This window comes from Passer domesticus, chromosome 3 (genome assembly GCF_036417665.1).
Source record: "Passer domesticus isolate bPasDom1 chromosome 3, bPasDom1.hap1, whole genome shotgun sequence".
Classification (NCBI taxonomy): domain Eukaryota; kingdom Metazoa; phylum Chordata; class Aves; order Passeriformes; family Passeridae; genus Passer; species Passer domesticus.
Genome location: NC_087476.1, coordinates 90,107,359 through 90,123,544, shown reverse-complemented (window position 1 = coordinate 90,123,544; position 16,186 = coordinate 90,107,359). Strand labels below are relative to the sequence as shown.

The 16,186-nt window shown below is 41.8% G+C and overlaps 1 protein-coding gene across 1 annotated transcript; it reads left to right on the top strand.

The window, feature by feature from the left end:
- The first annotated feature begins 816 nt into the window (after positions 1-816).
- ATF3 (activating transcription factor 3) lies at positions 817-8,160 on the top strand. Its single transcript, XM_064414282.1, has 4 exons — positions 817-967; positions 5,206-5,449; positions 6,372-6,479; positions 7,451-8,160. Exons 2-4 carry the CDS (start codon positions 5,210-5,212, stop codon positions 7,646-7,648), a joined length of 546 nt encoding a protein of 181 aa, XP_064270352.1. The 5' UTR covers positions 817-967; positions 5,206-5,209; the 3' UTR covers positions 7,649-8,160.
- Positions 8,161-16,186: the final 8,026 nt, after the last annotated feature.

Sequence of the window (16,186 nt, the reverse complement as noted above, 5' to 3'; positions counted from 1 at the left end):
TTCTGTCTGTTAACAAATCAGAGGGGAAAAAAAGAACTAAACAAAAACCCCTTTACCACAGCCACAACTGTATTTCCCTCTCTGCTGTAGGAATCCCCTGTTTTTTCATGAGATCACAGCATGCTGCTGTGTTTTAGGAAAAGTTTTTCAAAATACCCTAACAAAACAAACAAAAACCCCAAACAGGGCTATTTTTAGCTTTCTATAATTTAATTAAACGGGTCTTTCCTCCTCAGAGTAAAAAACGGAGCTTTCTTCTCTATGTGAAATGAACTTTTCACTGTCATCTAAAGTAGCGGGGGGAGGAGGAGGGAGAATGGTGGAAACGGGGGGGGCATGAACAATTTTTTTCCTCTAGAGAAAGATCACACTTTTCAGTCCTTTCGAAAAATATACAATTGCCACCTTTTTTTTCTTTTTTTTTTCTTTTTTCCCTTTTTGTTTTGGTTTTTGTTTTTTTGTCGCTAGAGGGACTTTGATTTATTGTCAGAAGCAAAATGGCCCGGAGAGAGAAACTCTCGGAGTCTTAATAAAAATAAATAAATAAATAAAGGGGAGAGTGGTGAAGAGGGAAGGCGAGGGGGTCTGTCGGGGTGCCGAGGGATGCTGCTCGTCCCGGCCCGGCTCGGCTCGGCTCGGCGGTGCCGTTCCGTGCCGTGCGGTGCCGTGCCGTGCCGTGCCGGCGGGGAAGCCTTGCATCACCGCCACGGCCCGCTTCCCTCCTCCCTCTCTTTCGGGGAGGCTATTAATAGCATGACATCAGCCAGGGACTCGCCGCCAGAGTAAATACCAGCGCTGCCCGCTCGGCTATAAAAGGGGGGTGATGCAACCCGGGCGAGCGGCAGAGGAGCGGGGAGCCGAGGGAGCTGCTCTCCCGCAGGAGGCGGCGGAGCAGCGCGGACCGCAGCGCGGCGGGGCTGCGGAGCCCCTTCCCTGCTGCCGGCAGAGCGGCGGCGGCGGGAGGAAGGTAGGTGGGAACCGGAGAGGAGCGGCCGGGGCTGCCCGTGCCGGCGGGACGGGGAGCTGAGCTCGGCGAGGCTGTCCCGCCGCGGAGGGATGGATGCCCGCCGGGGAACCCGCGCCGCACCGCCGGCAAAAGTTTCTCCGCCGCGGGCGAAGTGTGGCGCGGCGGTGCCGCCGCCTGCCCTGAGCTCCGGCAGAGCCCCCGGCCCCGCCGAGCCCCGCCGGAGCCCCGAGCCCGCCCGGCGACGCCGGCCCTGCGCCGGCGCTCACATCTGGGGGAAGCCCCTGCCCGGGCCGCCGCCAGATGTGAGCGCCGGGGGAGCCCGGCCGGCCCCGGCTGTCCCGGGCCGGCAGCGCCGCTCGGCACCGCGCGGTGGCGGCCGCGGCGGCGACACGGCCCCGGCAGCCCGGGATGCCCGAGCGCAGCGGGCGCGCCCGGAGCTGCGGGCAGCGGCGGCGGCACCGCGGGCACCGGCACCGCGGGCACCGGCACGGGGAGCTGCGGCGGGACAGCCCAGGCGATGACAAACCCGCACTGCCGCGCGTAGAGTTATCTCTGATATTCCCGTAAACCGACCGGGAACTTCTCGTGACAGCCAGGGATATCCGCTCTCCTTTCTGTCCCGGGGTCTTGCCGTGAGGTAGATCAGTTGCTGAACTGTTGCTGAGCAAATCAGGCGTGACACAACGGACAACTTCTTTCAGAGAACGAGTTTCCTGTTGGAAATCGATTTTCCTCCTAGTAACAGCGTTTGGGAAAATGAAAGGCAACAGAAAATGCTTTGGGAGCGATGTGGGATGTCAGAAAGCTTAAGGTCAACTAGCGTGCACAGAGGTTGTGAACTGTAATTGCTCTTAATGCCGTTTAAGATTAACCTCAGTGGTTATCAAGGTTTATTGCATCAGCACCAGAGGAAAAGGAATTCGTATGAAGAAATAAAACCAAGAAGCACAGTCAGCCATCTGCTGTTAAGCAAGAAAAAACTGAAAGTAGTCACTTTCAATATTAAAATTAAACAAGAATATCCTTAAATAATGGAAGTGCACAGCTAGGAAGCCTGTTTGGATTTTAAAGTCTTGTCAGAGGAGATGTAAAAGCTTATTGTAGATGAAAAGAATCATCTTCAAAACAACAAACAAAAAGCAGGGGGAGAACGAATGAATAGAATTGTTTGAACCTACCTGAACTGGGAGGGTAAAACTGTTGAGAATTCCGAAAGTAAGGCTAAGGCAATGAAGCATTAACTCAGCCCGGGAACAAGCTGTGCCGGTGGCAGCGCCGGGCTGTGTTCAGCACCTCCAGTGGCAGTAACTGCAGAACATGTGCGTGGTCCAACGCAGTAAACAGAGATTGTATCAGAAAGGCCACGATGGAATCACGCTCTAAGGCTTGATATTCTTGTTCCTACTGTTTCCCCACCTTTCAAAAACCCAGAGAAAATGAGATAGAGCTCTGCATGGCTTATAGACACAGGGACAATTGGTACAAAAATTGGGACAAAGAAGGGCAACTTGTTGCATTTTTTTTAAATATAGTAAAATCTAATTTTCCTATTTATAAAACACTTCTGAAAAAGGATTTGTTCCTCAGAAACTGCAAAACATCTACCTTGTTGGAGCAATTAGAGGTGCATTTCAGGATGACTGGGAGGGCAGTGAGCTGTCTGGGCCGGAGAGCAGCAAGTTCCTATGGTCAAGGACACTTTCTCCTGCTCTGGGCACCTGACCACTCCTCTTTTACACACTAGTGACAGGTGCGTGAGAGGACCTGGAGCCATTACTGTGGGGTTTTGGTGGTGTTTGTGGTACACTTACTACTAGCACTAGCTACTACAAATCCACAATTAACACAATTTCTCAGGAACATTCTTGGTTTCCTCTGGTGCTGCTGCTGACCTTAATTAAAAGTTCACCTAAACTGAAAAATAATTGAATAAACCACCAGAGCTTGAAAATTATTAGCCCAACTAATTATCTTGGAGGCTGGAAAAACAATTTTACTGTTGCTTTAAGACTCCTGGTTGGATTGAATTATACAGAATTAACTTTGTTGAATGAAGCCATCACCAGCATTCAAGGACACAGTCAGTGAAAATAACTGAAATTTCTGCTGGGGTGAGGGTTTCAGTGTCATCTGGAATTAGCCTGTTTAATTAGTGGAATGGTTGAATGTTGGTAAATGGTAAATAGTAATAATACTTCAGCTGGAAATTAATAAGGCCATTTCTGACTTGCTGGAAAAGAGTAACTGCTAGCTTTCTGAGATTATAGGATTAAACTGTATCAGTACTTTAAATGTGACTCATGAGCAGGGGCTTTCTGAAGAGAATTACATAAATTTCCCAAGGTCTTTCTGAATAACAAATTGTTCCAAATAATTTCCCCATCTTGAATAACTACGGGTGAAATCCTGGCCCCATTGAGGTCAACAGAAAAAGTCCTTTTGATTTCACTGGGGTCAGGATTTCACCCTGAGACTCTGGGAAATGTTCAAATCTTCTGTGGTGACTGGGTGAGGAAGACTGCAGTTGGACCTAATATTTTCCAGCAACAGGCAATTCACACTCCTCTGATTTTTATGTTTGCCTCACAGCAATGAACGAGGTTCTATTCTCATTTGCACCAGTGTGGATTTACAGTGTATTTTTAGATATCTCAGAGCAAATTCTATCTTCTTCTCAAGGCACCTGACCCCACACATTTCTTGCTGGGTTCCAGAAGTAACGTACAGGGACCTGTGCAGTTCTGGGTTCACCATGTGGAAATTTAGCTTACCCACACTTCTGCCCCAAGGCAGCTATTTGCTTACCTGCACTAAGTTAATTACAATTGACTTTCCTGTAATTATTGTGGTTCTAATCCAGAGTAGATAATTACATACTGTAGTTATCCATACTGCTATTATAAAAACCCCCAAAACAACAACAAAACCAAAAATCTACGCACCAGAGATAACTGGAAAACCAACACAGTAGAATCCAATTTAACACAAGTCACTTTGTGAACCAGGGAAGTATTACAATCTGTTTTCCTGTGAATTTGCACCTTTTGTCCCTTGGACCACACACAAAAGGTGCTCAGTTTTCTTCCAGACCTCTTATCTCACCTCTGCTGGGTGAGAGATGGGATGTGACTTGCAGGGATGTGTGCATCAGCTAAGCCACTGTGCTTGGATGACTGACTGCTGAGTTTTGCCTCTCTCCCTCAGTGGGGCCACCAGTTTTCACAGAGCACATGGGGTCTCTCTCCCTTCAAAACTGGCTAAAAATAATTAATAAGAATGACTAAAAAGAGAACTGTAAAAAGAGACCGTTGGATAGGTTTGTTTTCTTCAGAAATCTACTAGAAATGAGGTTTCTCCATGGGTTTACATTTGCATAATTCTCCTAAAGACTCTTCAATCACACTGTTTTAAGTCAGCAGAAGATCCAACCATAAATATTTAAGAATTTCAAGCCTCTCATAGAGGGCACATAAGGACAGTTTCAAATTTTACAAGAGCAAAGGAATGAAAAAAACGGCTTCACATTTTTCATGAGTCAATCCCTCCAACTCAGCCTGTGCTGTGGAGCCAGAGAGCATGTAGAGACTTTTGCCTTTGTGCCAGCTCTTATTGTTAACTATTTTTCAGGAGTTTATAGCCAAATCTACAACTGTGTACAAAATTGAGTGTGATAACTTTGTGACAGATCCTGTTGTGGTTATCAAGTTTCAGCTTCTAGTAGAAGTCATTGAGCTAAGTGTAGCTGAGAACAAGGTATGCTCTGTCCATTTGAAGCTGGAATTTGTGGTGGTATAGCTCTGAAGATGAAGATACTCTCCTTCTATGCTTTAAATAATAATACTACATATTGGCTTTCTGATTTTTGTTCCTATTTTCTTTCTCTTCCTATTCACTCGATTCTCATTTGCCACACACTACCACTTCAAATCTTAACAGTATACACACTTGCACACAATTTTTAAAATATTAAGTTTCAGAAAGACCTAGAAATTTGTCATGTGCTGATACTATTCTTACTTTTAAATACTAACTTTGACTTAACATAAAGTTGAAGGTTTTTTGAGTGTCCAAATTCTTAACTGCTTGTCTCTATTGAGAGATTGGGGTAGAGTAGGAATGGGGACTGAAGCAATGTAACTACAGTATTATTCACAGTATGAAATATACCTCTAAGATATATTATTTGCCTTTCTAAAGTTGTTGAAAGACTATTAATATTATCTCTTTTTATCTTTCAGCAAAATGATGGTCCAACACTCAGGCCAGGTATCTGCATTAGAAGTCAGCGCCTCCGCAATTGTTCCCACTTTGTCCCCTGCAGGGTCACTGGGGTTTGATGATTTCACAAATTTAACCCCCCTGGTGAAGGAGGAACTGAGGTTTGCCATTCAGAACAAGCGTCAGTTCCACAGGATGTCTTCCACTTTGGATACAGTGACTGTTTCTGAAAGGCCAGTTGAAACATCAACGCTGAAAACAGAGGTAGGGTTCTTTAAACAGAATTTTGGTGTGAATGATTAATTCTCTAACGAAGTTTTGCCACAAGACCAATAATTGTATTAACTATAAACAGCCCTCTATACCATACTTGTTTCCTCTTAAGCCAGCTGCTTGGCTCTCTGTTGAGTACTTCAGGCAAACCCTCTGGTATTTATCATAGTTGGATATTTGATTTTCAATTATGGACTACAGAAAATGTTTTACAGTGATTAGAACAAGTGCTAATCTGGTTTCCCAGCCCAGTGGTGGCTGAACTTGGAATAAGTCACAGCTAAAGTTCTGTTTTCCTGAGGACAGTCCAGCAGAACCCGTGAGGGTTAAGACGTGGACCTGCTATGTCCACGCTATGTTTTTGCTTAAAGATGACACTGTCCATGAAAAACATTGCTCTTTGAGAGTGGAGAAATAGTTTTGGTTAAGGAAATAGTTACACCTTGGTCTGAGCTTCCGCAGGAAACAGAAGGAAGTGTGACAGTATTCCCTTTTTGGTGCTGCCTTTAATTCACTCCACTTCTCACTGCTTCACACACGACACATTCTCCATTCTGCTCCCTGTGCCCTTCCTCCTTTTCCTCCCTGGAAAATGGAGCAGAGATGGAGGTGTGGGAGCCTGGGGAGACTCAGTAAGGTTTTGAGTACCACTGATTTTAAATGAGCCATCATATAGATTACACACAACCCCGCTCCAGTCAGGTTTTCATTGACAATTCTAATGAAGTTCCTACCCTTCTACTGTATGGCAAACAAGTTCCAATCACATTTTTATGTAACTCAGGATGTGAGCACTAACAGCACTCTCCAGTATTTTGATAATTTCTGGATTTTAAAAATCCAGAAGTTATCAAAATATAGTTCTCCTGTTTACAGCATCTTATGGATTGTGTGTATCTGTTTTTTGGGACAGTTTTCTCCTGAAGAGGATGAAAGAAAAAAGAGAAGAAGGGAGAGGAATAAAATTGCTGCAGCCAAGTGCCGAAACAAAAAGAAGGAAAAAACAGAATGTTTGCAGAAAGTAAGTGACTGGCTAGAATTGTTCTTAATCTGCCACCCTGACAGGATCCAAACAGATAGCATAGGGTACTGTCACAGTAGAAAATCATAAAGATGTCCCCCAAAACTCTGTAAACCCTTAAAATCATTAGTTATGAAAAATAAGCATGCCGTATATTAAATCCAGACCTGGTTGAAACTGGCCAAAGTGAAAGCATGGTAGGAGAGAAAAGAGATTACTGCTTCAGTGACCAATCTTGTCTACGGGGACAATGTTAACATAGATGTGTACACTGAACACAAAAAGAAGTAAAATCACATTTCGTAAAATATTCACTGTGGAGAGCCTGCAAGCACCTACAAGTAATTTCTGACTTCTTTATGAACAGAGTAGTGTGGTAGCTTGAATTCTCTGTCCTAGGAGCCCAGTCACATCTTCGCCTCCTGTGCTGTGATGTAAAACTGTATTTCAGTGGTACCAAGCCTGTATCTAAGTATACAGGCCTGTTTATTCCTATGTCTAGGGGCAGAGAAAAAAAGCTATGTTTGCACTTTGCTAGCTTAACATGGGTTTATAGATATGTGACCTGATGTTCCAGGGAGTTATGAAGCAGCGTAGATAATTTTGTGTCAATTTTTGACCCAAAAAGCTCAGAAATATCTTCTATTTTGCAGAAGATAGCAATAATATTTTGGGTATCTGTCACCATGAGTGAATACCAGTTTTAGTTTCACTTTCCAACTTTCATTACGTTTTCTAGAGGCCAAAGGAGATAACTCTCAATCTGGTTTTCAGGCCATTACTGGTTGGGGAATGTAGAATTAGATACAACATACAAAGTTTTATCATTGCAGCACACTAAGTATATGTGATTCCTTTCTCTGCCAGCCATATGCTTTCCTACCCATAAAAGACAACAACTATAAGAAAAAAACCCAGCAAGTTACTATTTAAACTTCTCAGTGTAAAATTGTGTGTGTCCTTTGTGCTAGGAATCTGAGAAGCTGGAAACCATCAATGCAGAGTTGAAAGCCCAGATCGAGGAGCTGAAGAATGAGAAGCAGCATTTGATATACATGCTCAATCTGCACAGGCCCACGTGTATAGTCCGTGCACAGAACGGAAGGACACCTGAAGATGAAAGAAATCTTTTTATTCAACAGATCAAAGAAGGCACATTGCAAGGTTAAGTGATACAGCAAACGTGGAAATATTTAAAATGTTTTTAACAGCTACCAGAATCCGTGGGGGAGTCTGACATAATGTGTAGGATTCTATTAGTCAAGAGCCTTTAGGAAGGGCAGGTTGCTTTCATGAGTGGAAAGAATCATTTTGGCTTGACAGCGATTCTTGCCTTTGGAAGATCTGGTCTCAATCAAATTGAAGAGCCTTCTGCCTCCAATGTAGGGTTTGCACCTGTCATACTTGCTGTTCCTAGGAGCTACAGACAACAGCTTCTGAAGTTTTAGCTCTGCTAGTATACAGTATCTGCACTCACGAGGTTTGTGCTAGAACACTGACTTCCAGCGATGCACGGGGCACAGGCAGCTGTGCTGGATGGACACTGCTCTTCCTTGCTGCTGGTAGGGAAAGAAGACTGAGTATTTTTGAATTTCCAGGAGGACGGTTTCTAGCAGAATGTACTGATGTGTAATGTTGCATTCTAACCTAACACACACACACACAAACACACACACACACATACACACACACAAAAAAAACCCCTGTAGTTTCAACCAAGCTTTGTCATTTTTTTCACAACACTCATGTGGGTTTTTTCTGACTCATCTCAGTGACTGAATTTGAAGGGTCTAGTAAGTGTGACAAAGAAATGTTTCTTGCAAAACATCTAGGTAGCCTAGCTTGTATTTTATGAGCTATCACCCCAGATACTACCCCCTGGGGACTACAATTTTTCCTTGAATTGCTGAAGAGCAGCTTGTATCATCACTTACTGACTTGGTGAATTAAACCCACTGAATTGGAAAAAGGAAACTAACTGTGCAGGGATATTGATAGAGGTTTTGCTCAAGTAAAGAACTGCAGGAGTGAATCCCAGACTCCTGAACCTTGAAAAACAGAAATATTTTTTAAAATTCATCTAGGATTTAATCCTACAAGCCTTAATTCATGCTATTACCCCTCAGTCACAGTAGAGGTTCCATGGATTTCAGTGGGTCTGCTCATGCAGATAGCTCTTACAGGCATAAGAGCTTGGCAAAGATTTTTCCATCCTGGTCAAGATTACTTCCTTTTGCCAAGTGACTCAGAGGGAAAAATTATGATTGTAGCTACTTTTATTTTAGATTTGAGTGACAACTACAGTCAATCAAAAGTGTTACTTAGAATCTAAAGGAGGCAAGAGTTTTGATGTAGTGAATAATTGTTTAATTTTTTTATTAAATACTAACTTTAGATGTTTTTGAACTGGTAGAAGAGCTGCTGGACAAAACAGTTGGAGCTATGAGTGTTGAAATTCTGATGTTTCTGTGAAATTCTCAGATTGTTTATTTCTATAAAATATACCCTTACAATTTTTTTTTTGTAAAAGAAAATATTATCCTTATTTATCACTAATATTATAATGAGTAGAGCTAATAAATACTGCGAGCAAGATAAAACTGAAAACACAAGTGTTGCGCTGTCTTTTTACTTTTATCTCTTGGTGTTTAATATTATATATTCCTAAACTTCACCAGTTGTATTTGAGACACCACTATTAAAAACACTTATCCTTCATCCTTCATCTTTTTTGAAGATGAGGCACTGAGTGTCTTGAATGATTGGCAGATATTGTACCTTCCAAGATTCTGTACCTCTATCAGTGGTGTCTGACTGTTCAATGTCACAATTTAAACAAAGCAGAATACAAGTGGAGCTTACAGTGCATAATATTTTACACCAGTTCTGCAGTGTTGAAATTGTGTGTTTGTTCTAAAGGCTAAACTTGAAGATACCTCAGCCATGAGCTTCTTACCCTGCAAGTCTCGCATGAGTCCATCCCATATTGTACCTGGTCCTCATATGATTGTTATATTCTGCAACAGAACTACTTAATACCATTTCCTAAGGTCTGGATATATTGTAATGTCCTATATCACATGTAAAAGGTATGTACTTCATGTATCTGAAAAGTGAATGTATTACAAAGGTGACATTCTAGGTCCAATTCTCTCTTAAGAATCCATGATCTCTCTGTATGTTGGAAGGAGGTTCTATTGATTTCAGTGAGAGTTTTTTTCATGTAAGCAGAGTTTGGAGCCTCTGTGGCAACTTCTCTGGTTTAAAGGGCAAGTTCTACATGCAATTGGGCCAGTGTTTATCAGACAACAGATATACGTGGAGTGTGTACAATAAACCTGTCAAATGATGTTTGATGATTATTTGACTTCTGTAATGTGGAAATACAAAACCAAGGCATCGGCCTGGGATCGTACACCTTGGCTTTGCTTTTCACCTCTCAAATACCAGCAGACAGGGCTGTTTGTCTCATAATTGGTTATAAAGTGTTACCAGAGAGACTGTAATGACAGAATTCATGTGTCTCCCTTAGGGAATTTGTATGGTTGCTTTTAACCATATCACTGGTGACGCAGGCGTCATGCTTTTGTTGCTTGATCTTATTTACTCGGCATGCCAAATGTTAATATGTACCACTACTATTGTCAGAAGATAATCTATTTTTACTTCTTTACATGTGCAGTCATAGCTGCTCTGTATTGCTTTCGTATGTGTGTGTGTGTGTGTGCGTGCTCCTGCACGCTGCTCTGGAAATGATGGTACTCAGGGTCACTTGACTGTGCCCCAGAAAAGAGTGTTTAAACAGCTACACAGTATGTTGCATGAGTTTTCTCAAAGTATACTTTATTCAGGAGAACCCTTAAAATGCATTAAAAAGCAGTTTGTTTTCTATTCTGAAGTTTGTTTTGATACTTTAATAAAAAAGAATTAATATATATTTATTCACGTGTCATTTAATTAATTCTACATGTCAAGGTCCAAGAGCAACTTCATTCTCTTGAAACAACACTGAGATATTAAAAAGCAAACACTCTTTACAGGTTTGCAACAATGAGGATCTTATAAAGTCAAACTGGTACTGTTCACTGCTTGTTAAGGTGTAAACAGAATTTTGTTGTTTCAAGGTTGATTGTGGATTCCAGGCTAACTTCTTATTTGTGGCCTAGATCTTAGATTAAAGGACTGTTAAAAAGAACTCCTGAACCTTTCCTAAACTTGCAACCGACCAGGTGATAGTTGAGTTTGTTCAACTTTCTGATCCCCTAATGCTTTTGCTACTCTGAAGCCTTAATATTTCTAGATTGCTTTCTATAATTACATGGAAGATACTAAGGAAGTATGGCATGATTAGGGCTTTGGTTTTTTCTCTGTGTCAGTGTATTGGTGTGTCTGGGGAGAAACATGAGGAAAGATGAACAAAATGTTCCCTCCTGCTTTTCCACAACCAAGTATCTACACACCCAGACAGAAGTCCCTCTGTTTTGACAGCCGGTGGTGTGGACAAAAACTTTTGGCTTCAGTCCACTGCAAGCAGTCATAACTTGTAATGCAGAGGCCAGATAGTAGGCCAGGAGCTCCAGGGATCAGGAAATCCATTGCTCTATTGCAAAATCCAGTTAAAAATATCATCTGGAAGGAAGATCTAGGCTACTCTGAGCTTGGCAATGTTGAATGTTTACTTTCCTTGGTCCATCCATTTACAGTTGTGCAGTCCCCATAAGTTTGTTCACCCTTTCATACATTCTCCTATAGCTACTATCAAACTCTGCTTTTTCTGTTCAACATTAAATTGGCTAACTTAAAAATCATCTGCCTGGCCTAGTTTAGAAAACCTTACCAACAAAATTAGGGCTACGATTTCCTGAATTGGTATTAAAATTTTTTTTTTAAATTATATGAGTTGAAAGCATGAAACCACCATTGGTTTCTGACATATTCCTAATAGCATAGTTGGTATTCCTTGAGCAATTATATGGCACACCTTCTCCTCAGGTCTTGTTCTAGATGCTAAATCTGTCCTTCCAGGCCCATGTAGACCTCAAAGCATGCTAGGCTTTACAATGTATTTTGACAAGGAGCATCTTCTATTTATTTTCTAGCTTTTTCCCTGATATAAATGAATAAATGACAATATTAAAGGTAGGTAGAGACAATGATTTGTACAAGGCTGGAAATATTTAATGAAACTGAATGGCAACAAATTTGAATTTACAATGACTTTTCTACCTGGGCCCATTAGAATTTGAAGTTATTGATTAAAGGGATAATTTTTCTAAAGAATCTGGATGATTTATGGGTAATGAAAATAAAATACAGCTGTTTGTCACTAGCATAAGAATTTTGAAAGTAAAATCCACTTGGTCTTAGGAAATTCTCAAATTCAGGGTGATGACTGTATCTCACATCCATTTTCCTTGGTGGTTCGGTTTCCCCGCCTCCTCCCCTCCAGCACAGTTCTGGTCTAGATGCAAATCTCACTCACGCTGGGCATCGCCAGGTTTCCGTGTCTGCCCAGTGCCCCCAGCTGGAGACCTTGAGAATCATCCCGGCATTAAATGTGCAATGATATTAATTAACATAACTACTTTGTAACAGTCTTCATTAGTTTGTAATTGCACCAATAGAATATTTTCATTTCTATAATAGATGCCCTCCCTTTTTAAGTGTAGTTAAGATAATGAGTGACAATAATTTTTAAGAATTCTGTTGTTTAAAATTCATTTCCTTAATGGACACTGTGAGTCAGAACTGCTGACTCTAGGGATAAAAATAGTTATTTGGTAATTTTCAGTGCTATTAGATCTTCAAAGCCATCACAGTTAAAAAGAGAATACACTGGAATCTATTCTTAATACAGCATCGGTTCTGGCTGCAAATATTTACTACTGCTGACAGTGATCCATTAACCAAAAAAAACCTCAACCTAATGATTTTCAGACCCCAGTGTAAGTGTACTAAAGCTGACACTCAGAAAAAATTATTAGATCTATGAAATTAATAAATAGAAAATGGAAACAAACCGAGAGAGTTAAAGCTGGAATACTTCTCCTCCTTTGAGAATTTAGCATCTTTATATTTGTAGACTCCACCACAATAAGTTGTGCACGACCATGCCCACTTGGTGGGAATGCCCACGCAGCAAATAGTAGTGAGGAATAGCAATATTTTATACCAGCCAGCTCAGAGCTGGGGACATCCCAGCGATGACAGCAAGAATCCCAGCTCAGGCTGACTGGTGCCAGCCGGAGGATGAGCTCTCCGTGCAGCCGCAGCTCGGGCTGCTGCCGGCGTCTGAGGGGGCTCATCCAGGGCCAGCTGGGCTCTCGTCCTGCTGCCCAGGTTAGCACAGCACGTAGCTGCTGCATTCCAGCTGGGCAGCCCCTGCAGCTCGCTGCCAGGGCCCACCCAGCCCAGCTCTCTTCCTACAGCTCTGATCAAAAGCAGCTGTCCAAGGAAGAATAAGAGCAGGGCGAGGACGCTTCCCCTGGGTGCTTTCCCACACCAACTATTTTCAGCTGGTGAGTCACACAAGCTTTCCATGAATTCTTTAGGTAGTACCCTTCCACAGATCTTTCTGTCAAATGTTTTGACCAGTTTCTCATCTACAGTACCAGCATCTGCAGTAACTTCTGGCAGCAAGTTCCATAGGGCTATCACCACTTAGAAGAAGAAGCTTCTTGTTTGACCCTGCTCCCAGTAACTGTTTGTCCTAGCCTAAGCAGTCCTGGGGTGGTTTTTTTTTGTTGTTGTTGTTGTTTTGTTTTTCTTTTTTTGGCAGCCGTTTTACATCCTTGATTGTTCCTCCTACCCAGTTTTTTTCTGGGAAAATTGCGGCTTTCCTAAGACAAAAGAAACCCTTTCCCTAACCATTTCTTCACTCTTTAACATAAAAGAACTGTAACTACATGTTGTATTCAAGTTGTAGTCAAGCCATGGGTTGATACAGAGGGATCTTGATGTTCACTGTCCCTTTCCTAAGAACTCCAGAAAAGAGGTTTGCAGTTTTGATGACTGCCCAGCATCAAGTCCCACACAATGCAACAATCTATCATAATCCCAGGATCTCCTTCCTGAGCAGCAACTCAAGCCCAACTCTTCATATATGATGCTAGGACGGATTTTTCCCATATACACTACCTCGTGTTTACTTACATTGAATTTTATCTGCCATTTTAATTTTCAAGTGCTATAAAGTCTTCTTTGTAGTCTTCTGAAAATGCCTTTCTCCTGTCTGTCCTAAGTTGCACCATCATCAACCTTCTTGCTACTTTAGTCACGCTCCTACCAGATCATTTGTGGAAGTGTTGAGCTCTGCAGGTCCCAGTAAAGTTTCCTGTGGAACATCACTGGATCACCTGCCCCTCAGGGGAGACTCATAGCTTAGCTTTACTCTCTTTTCTACATTTTAATCAGAGATATGCATTTTCCCTACTCATAACTATTCCGTTTCTTGAAATACTTATTTGTTGAGTGAATTTAGTGAAACCTCTTTAGAGGTGTCATAAAATGAACCTACTGAATCTCCCCTGATCCACATATCTGTCAACTCTTTCCAAGAACTCCAGATGTGCCTGTAAGCCTGAATTAAATGCTGTAAAATCCATTCTGACTCTCTTCAAGTATTTATCTAGGTAATTTTCTTTTTCCATTTTGTTTGAGCTTTTTACTGAAAACTCACTTGGTTAGTGCTGATTCTTCTCAAAAACTCAACCTATAGTCAGTTCAGCCTCAGGCAGATCCTCTGCTTGTGCTCTTCACTTTGTCCTGTCCTGTAGAGGGTTCTGGCTGGGGAATGATCTCTATTTCTTCAGCTTCTCAGCCCTCTGTTCCCTTTGTACTCTGGTCATCAGTTCTCACTGGACTTTCTAACAGGTTAATTATTACTAATACAACTGAAGGGTGATTCAGTGTTCTTTTCAGTTCCTTTAACCGCTTCTCTCATTTCCCCAGCTTCTCTCTGACAGGCTTCTGACCTAAGTGCCATCTCCTGAATGTCCCCTGCAATAGGGTCTTCATCATCCTCAATCACATTTGGAGCTCTTAGAGTCTGTCAGCTACTCCAAGACTTTCTGTGGTATTAAAGAGCCATTACACATCTAAGTATCAGATTTTCATTCCTGCCATGCTGTGTGACTTAAATACACAAACTACCCAATACCTCAATTCCTCCATCTGAAAGACAAGGACAATAACCAATACCATTCTTTCTACCCTTTCTTCATCCCAAGGAAAATAAAATTCTTTACATTTGAAAGCTGGGTCTTTTGAGCAAGCCTTATGAAGATTCACAAATTGTGATAAGTCACTAGAAAGCTCCTGAACAGAAGAGTAAATATTCTTGCCACGTGATTATCACTTACAGTCAAGTGAAACTATCAAAACACCAGTAATTAATGGTACTCCTCTCAATCCAAGGAAAACTCACAGTGTTTTAGGGTCTTTTTGGCTGGGGGGGGGTGGGGGGGGTGGGGTGGGTGCGGGGTGTCCTTGTTTGTTTGTTTGTTTTCTTTTATTATTCTTTTTTGTTCACTTGTTTGAGTTTGGGAATTTGGGTGGGGAGTTTTTTGTTGTTAATGCGTTTTACACTTTCTATCTGTACCAGCAATATCAACACCACAAGTGTAAGCAATCTATGAATCAAATATACATTAAAAAATAAAATAATCCTCTGTGTAATACAAATAGAACATCAGTTACCCAGGTTACAGAACAGTTACAGACTATTTTGTAACCTAAGTGGAAAATGTACATTTGGCTAATTTTCCTGCCTCCAAAGGATTTGTTTTACATGCAGAATTGCCCACATGTAGAACTGAGAGTTCAGTCAGTTCTCCTGGACACATGGAAGACACTTTTCTGTGAGGGAAGAGCACGTGTGCCTTGGATGCTGCTATCCAAACCACTGCCACAGTCCAAACTCTCCATCCATTGATGATTGCTTGGTTGAGAGGTGAGATGAGAACAGGTATTAGCTGGGAACAAGTAAATGTACAATAATCTCTCTACTGAATGAAGTGCTGCTACCTTTCTTGGCTAAAACCAGGGATCCTTCCCCACCTGCCTTGGAGAAGCACAGCCCTCTGATTCTGGCATGGTGAGAACTTCCCCTCTTATTTCAGTCTGCTACAACCATTGAAGCTGGATCACACAGGGCTTGTAGCTCCCACATTTGCTGCTAACCCCCATGGGTTTGTCACACATTCTCCAAGCCCCACATTTGATGGTGTGACATCCTCATTCCTCATGACTGTAGAAAAAGACTTAGAAAAATTACTTGTGTGTACTAATTTCAGAAACCAATAGAAAAGAAAATAAATTTAGTGTATTAGACTGTTCACGTTTCATGTTTAGAATCAAAGGTTCTGCTTTGTTTATTTGTGCATGCGTGTGTGTTGGGTGTATGTATTTGAATTCTGAGCTTGGCCACATCACATTTCCCTGCATCAGTAAAACTATCTATGGATAGAGGAAAGGGTGGTTAGAGAAACCAGTTATCTGTTCTAATTCTGAGGGGTTTACCAATATTTGGTTAAAAAAAAAAGAAATCCTTAAAATTAGTAACAAAAGGAAGGAGAGATTTATTTTTAAAAATTTATCCACCTTTCAAGTAATACCATGCTTCTCTGCATCTAGTAAAAAGCACCAAGAAGTGCTCTGTTTATCTGTTGTTACTTTTATCTGAGTTTCTTCACAGCATTTTTTCTCTC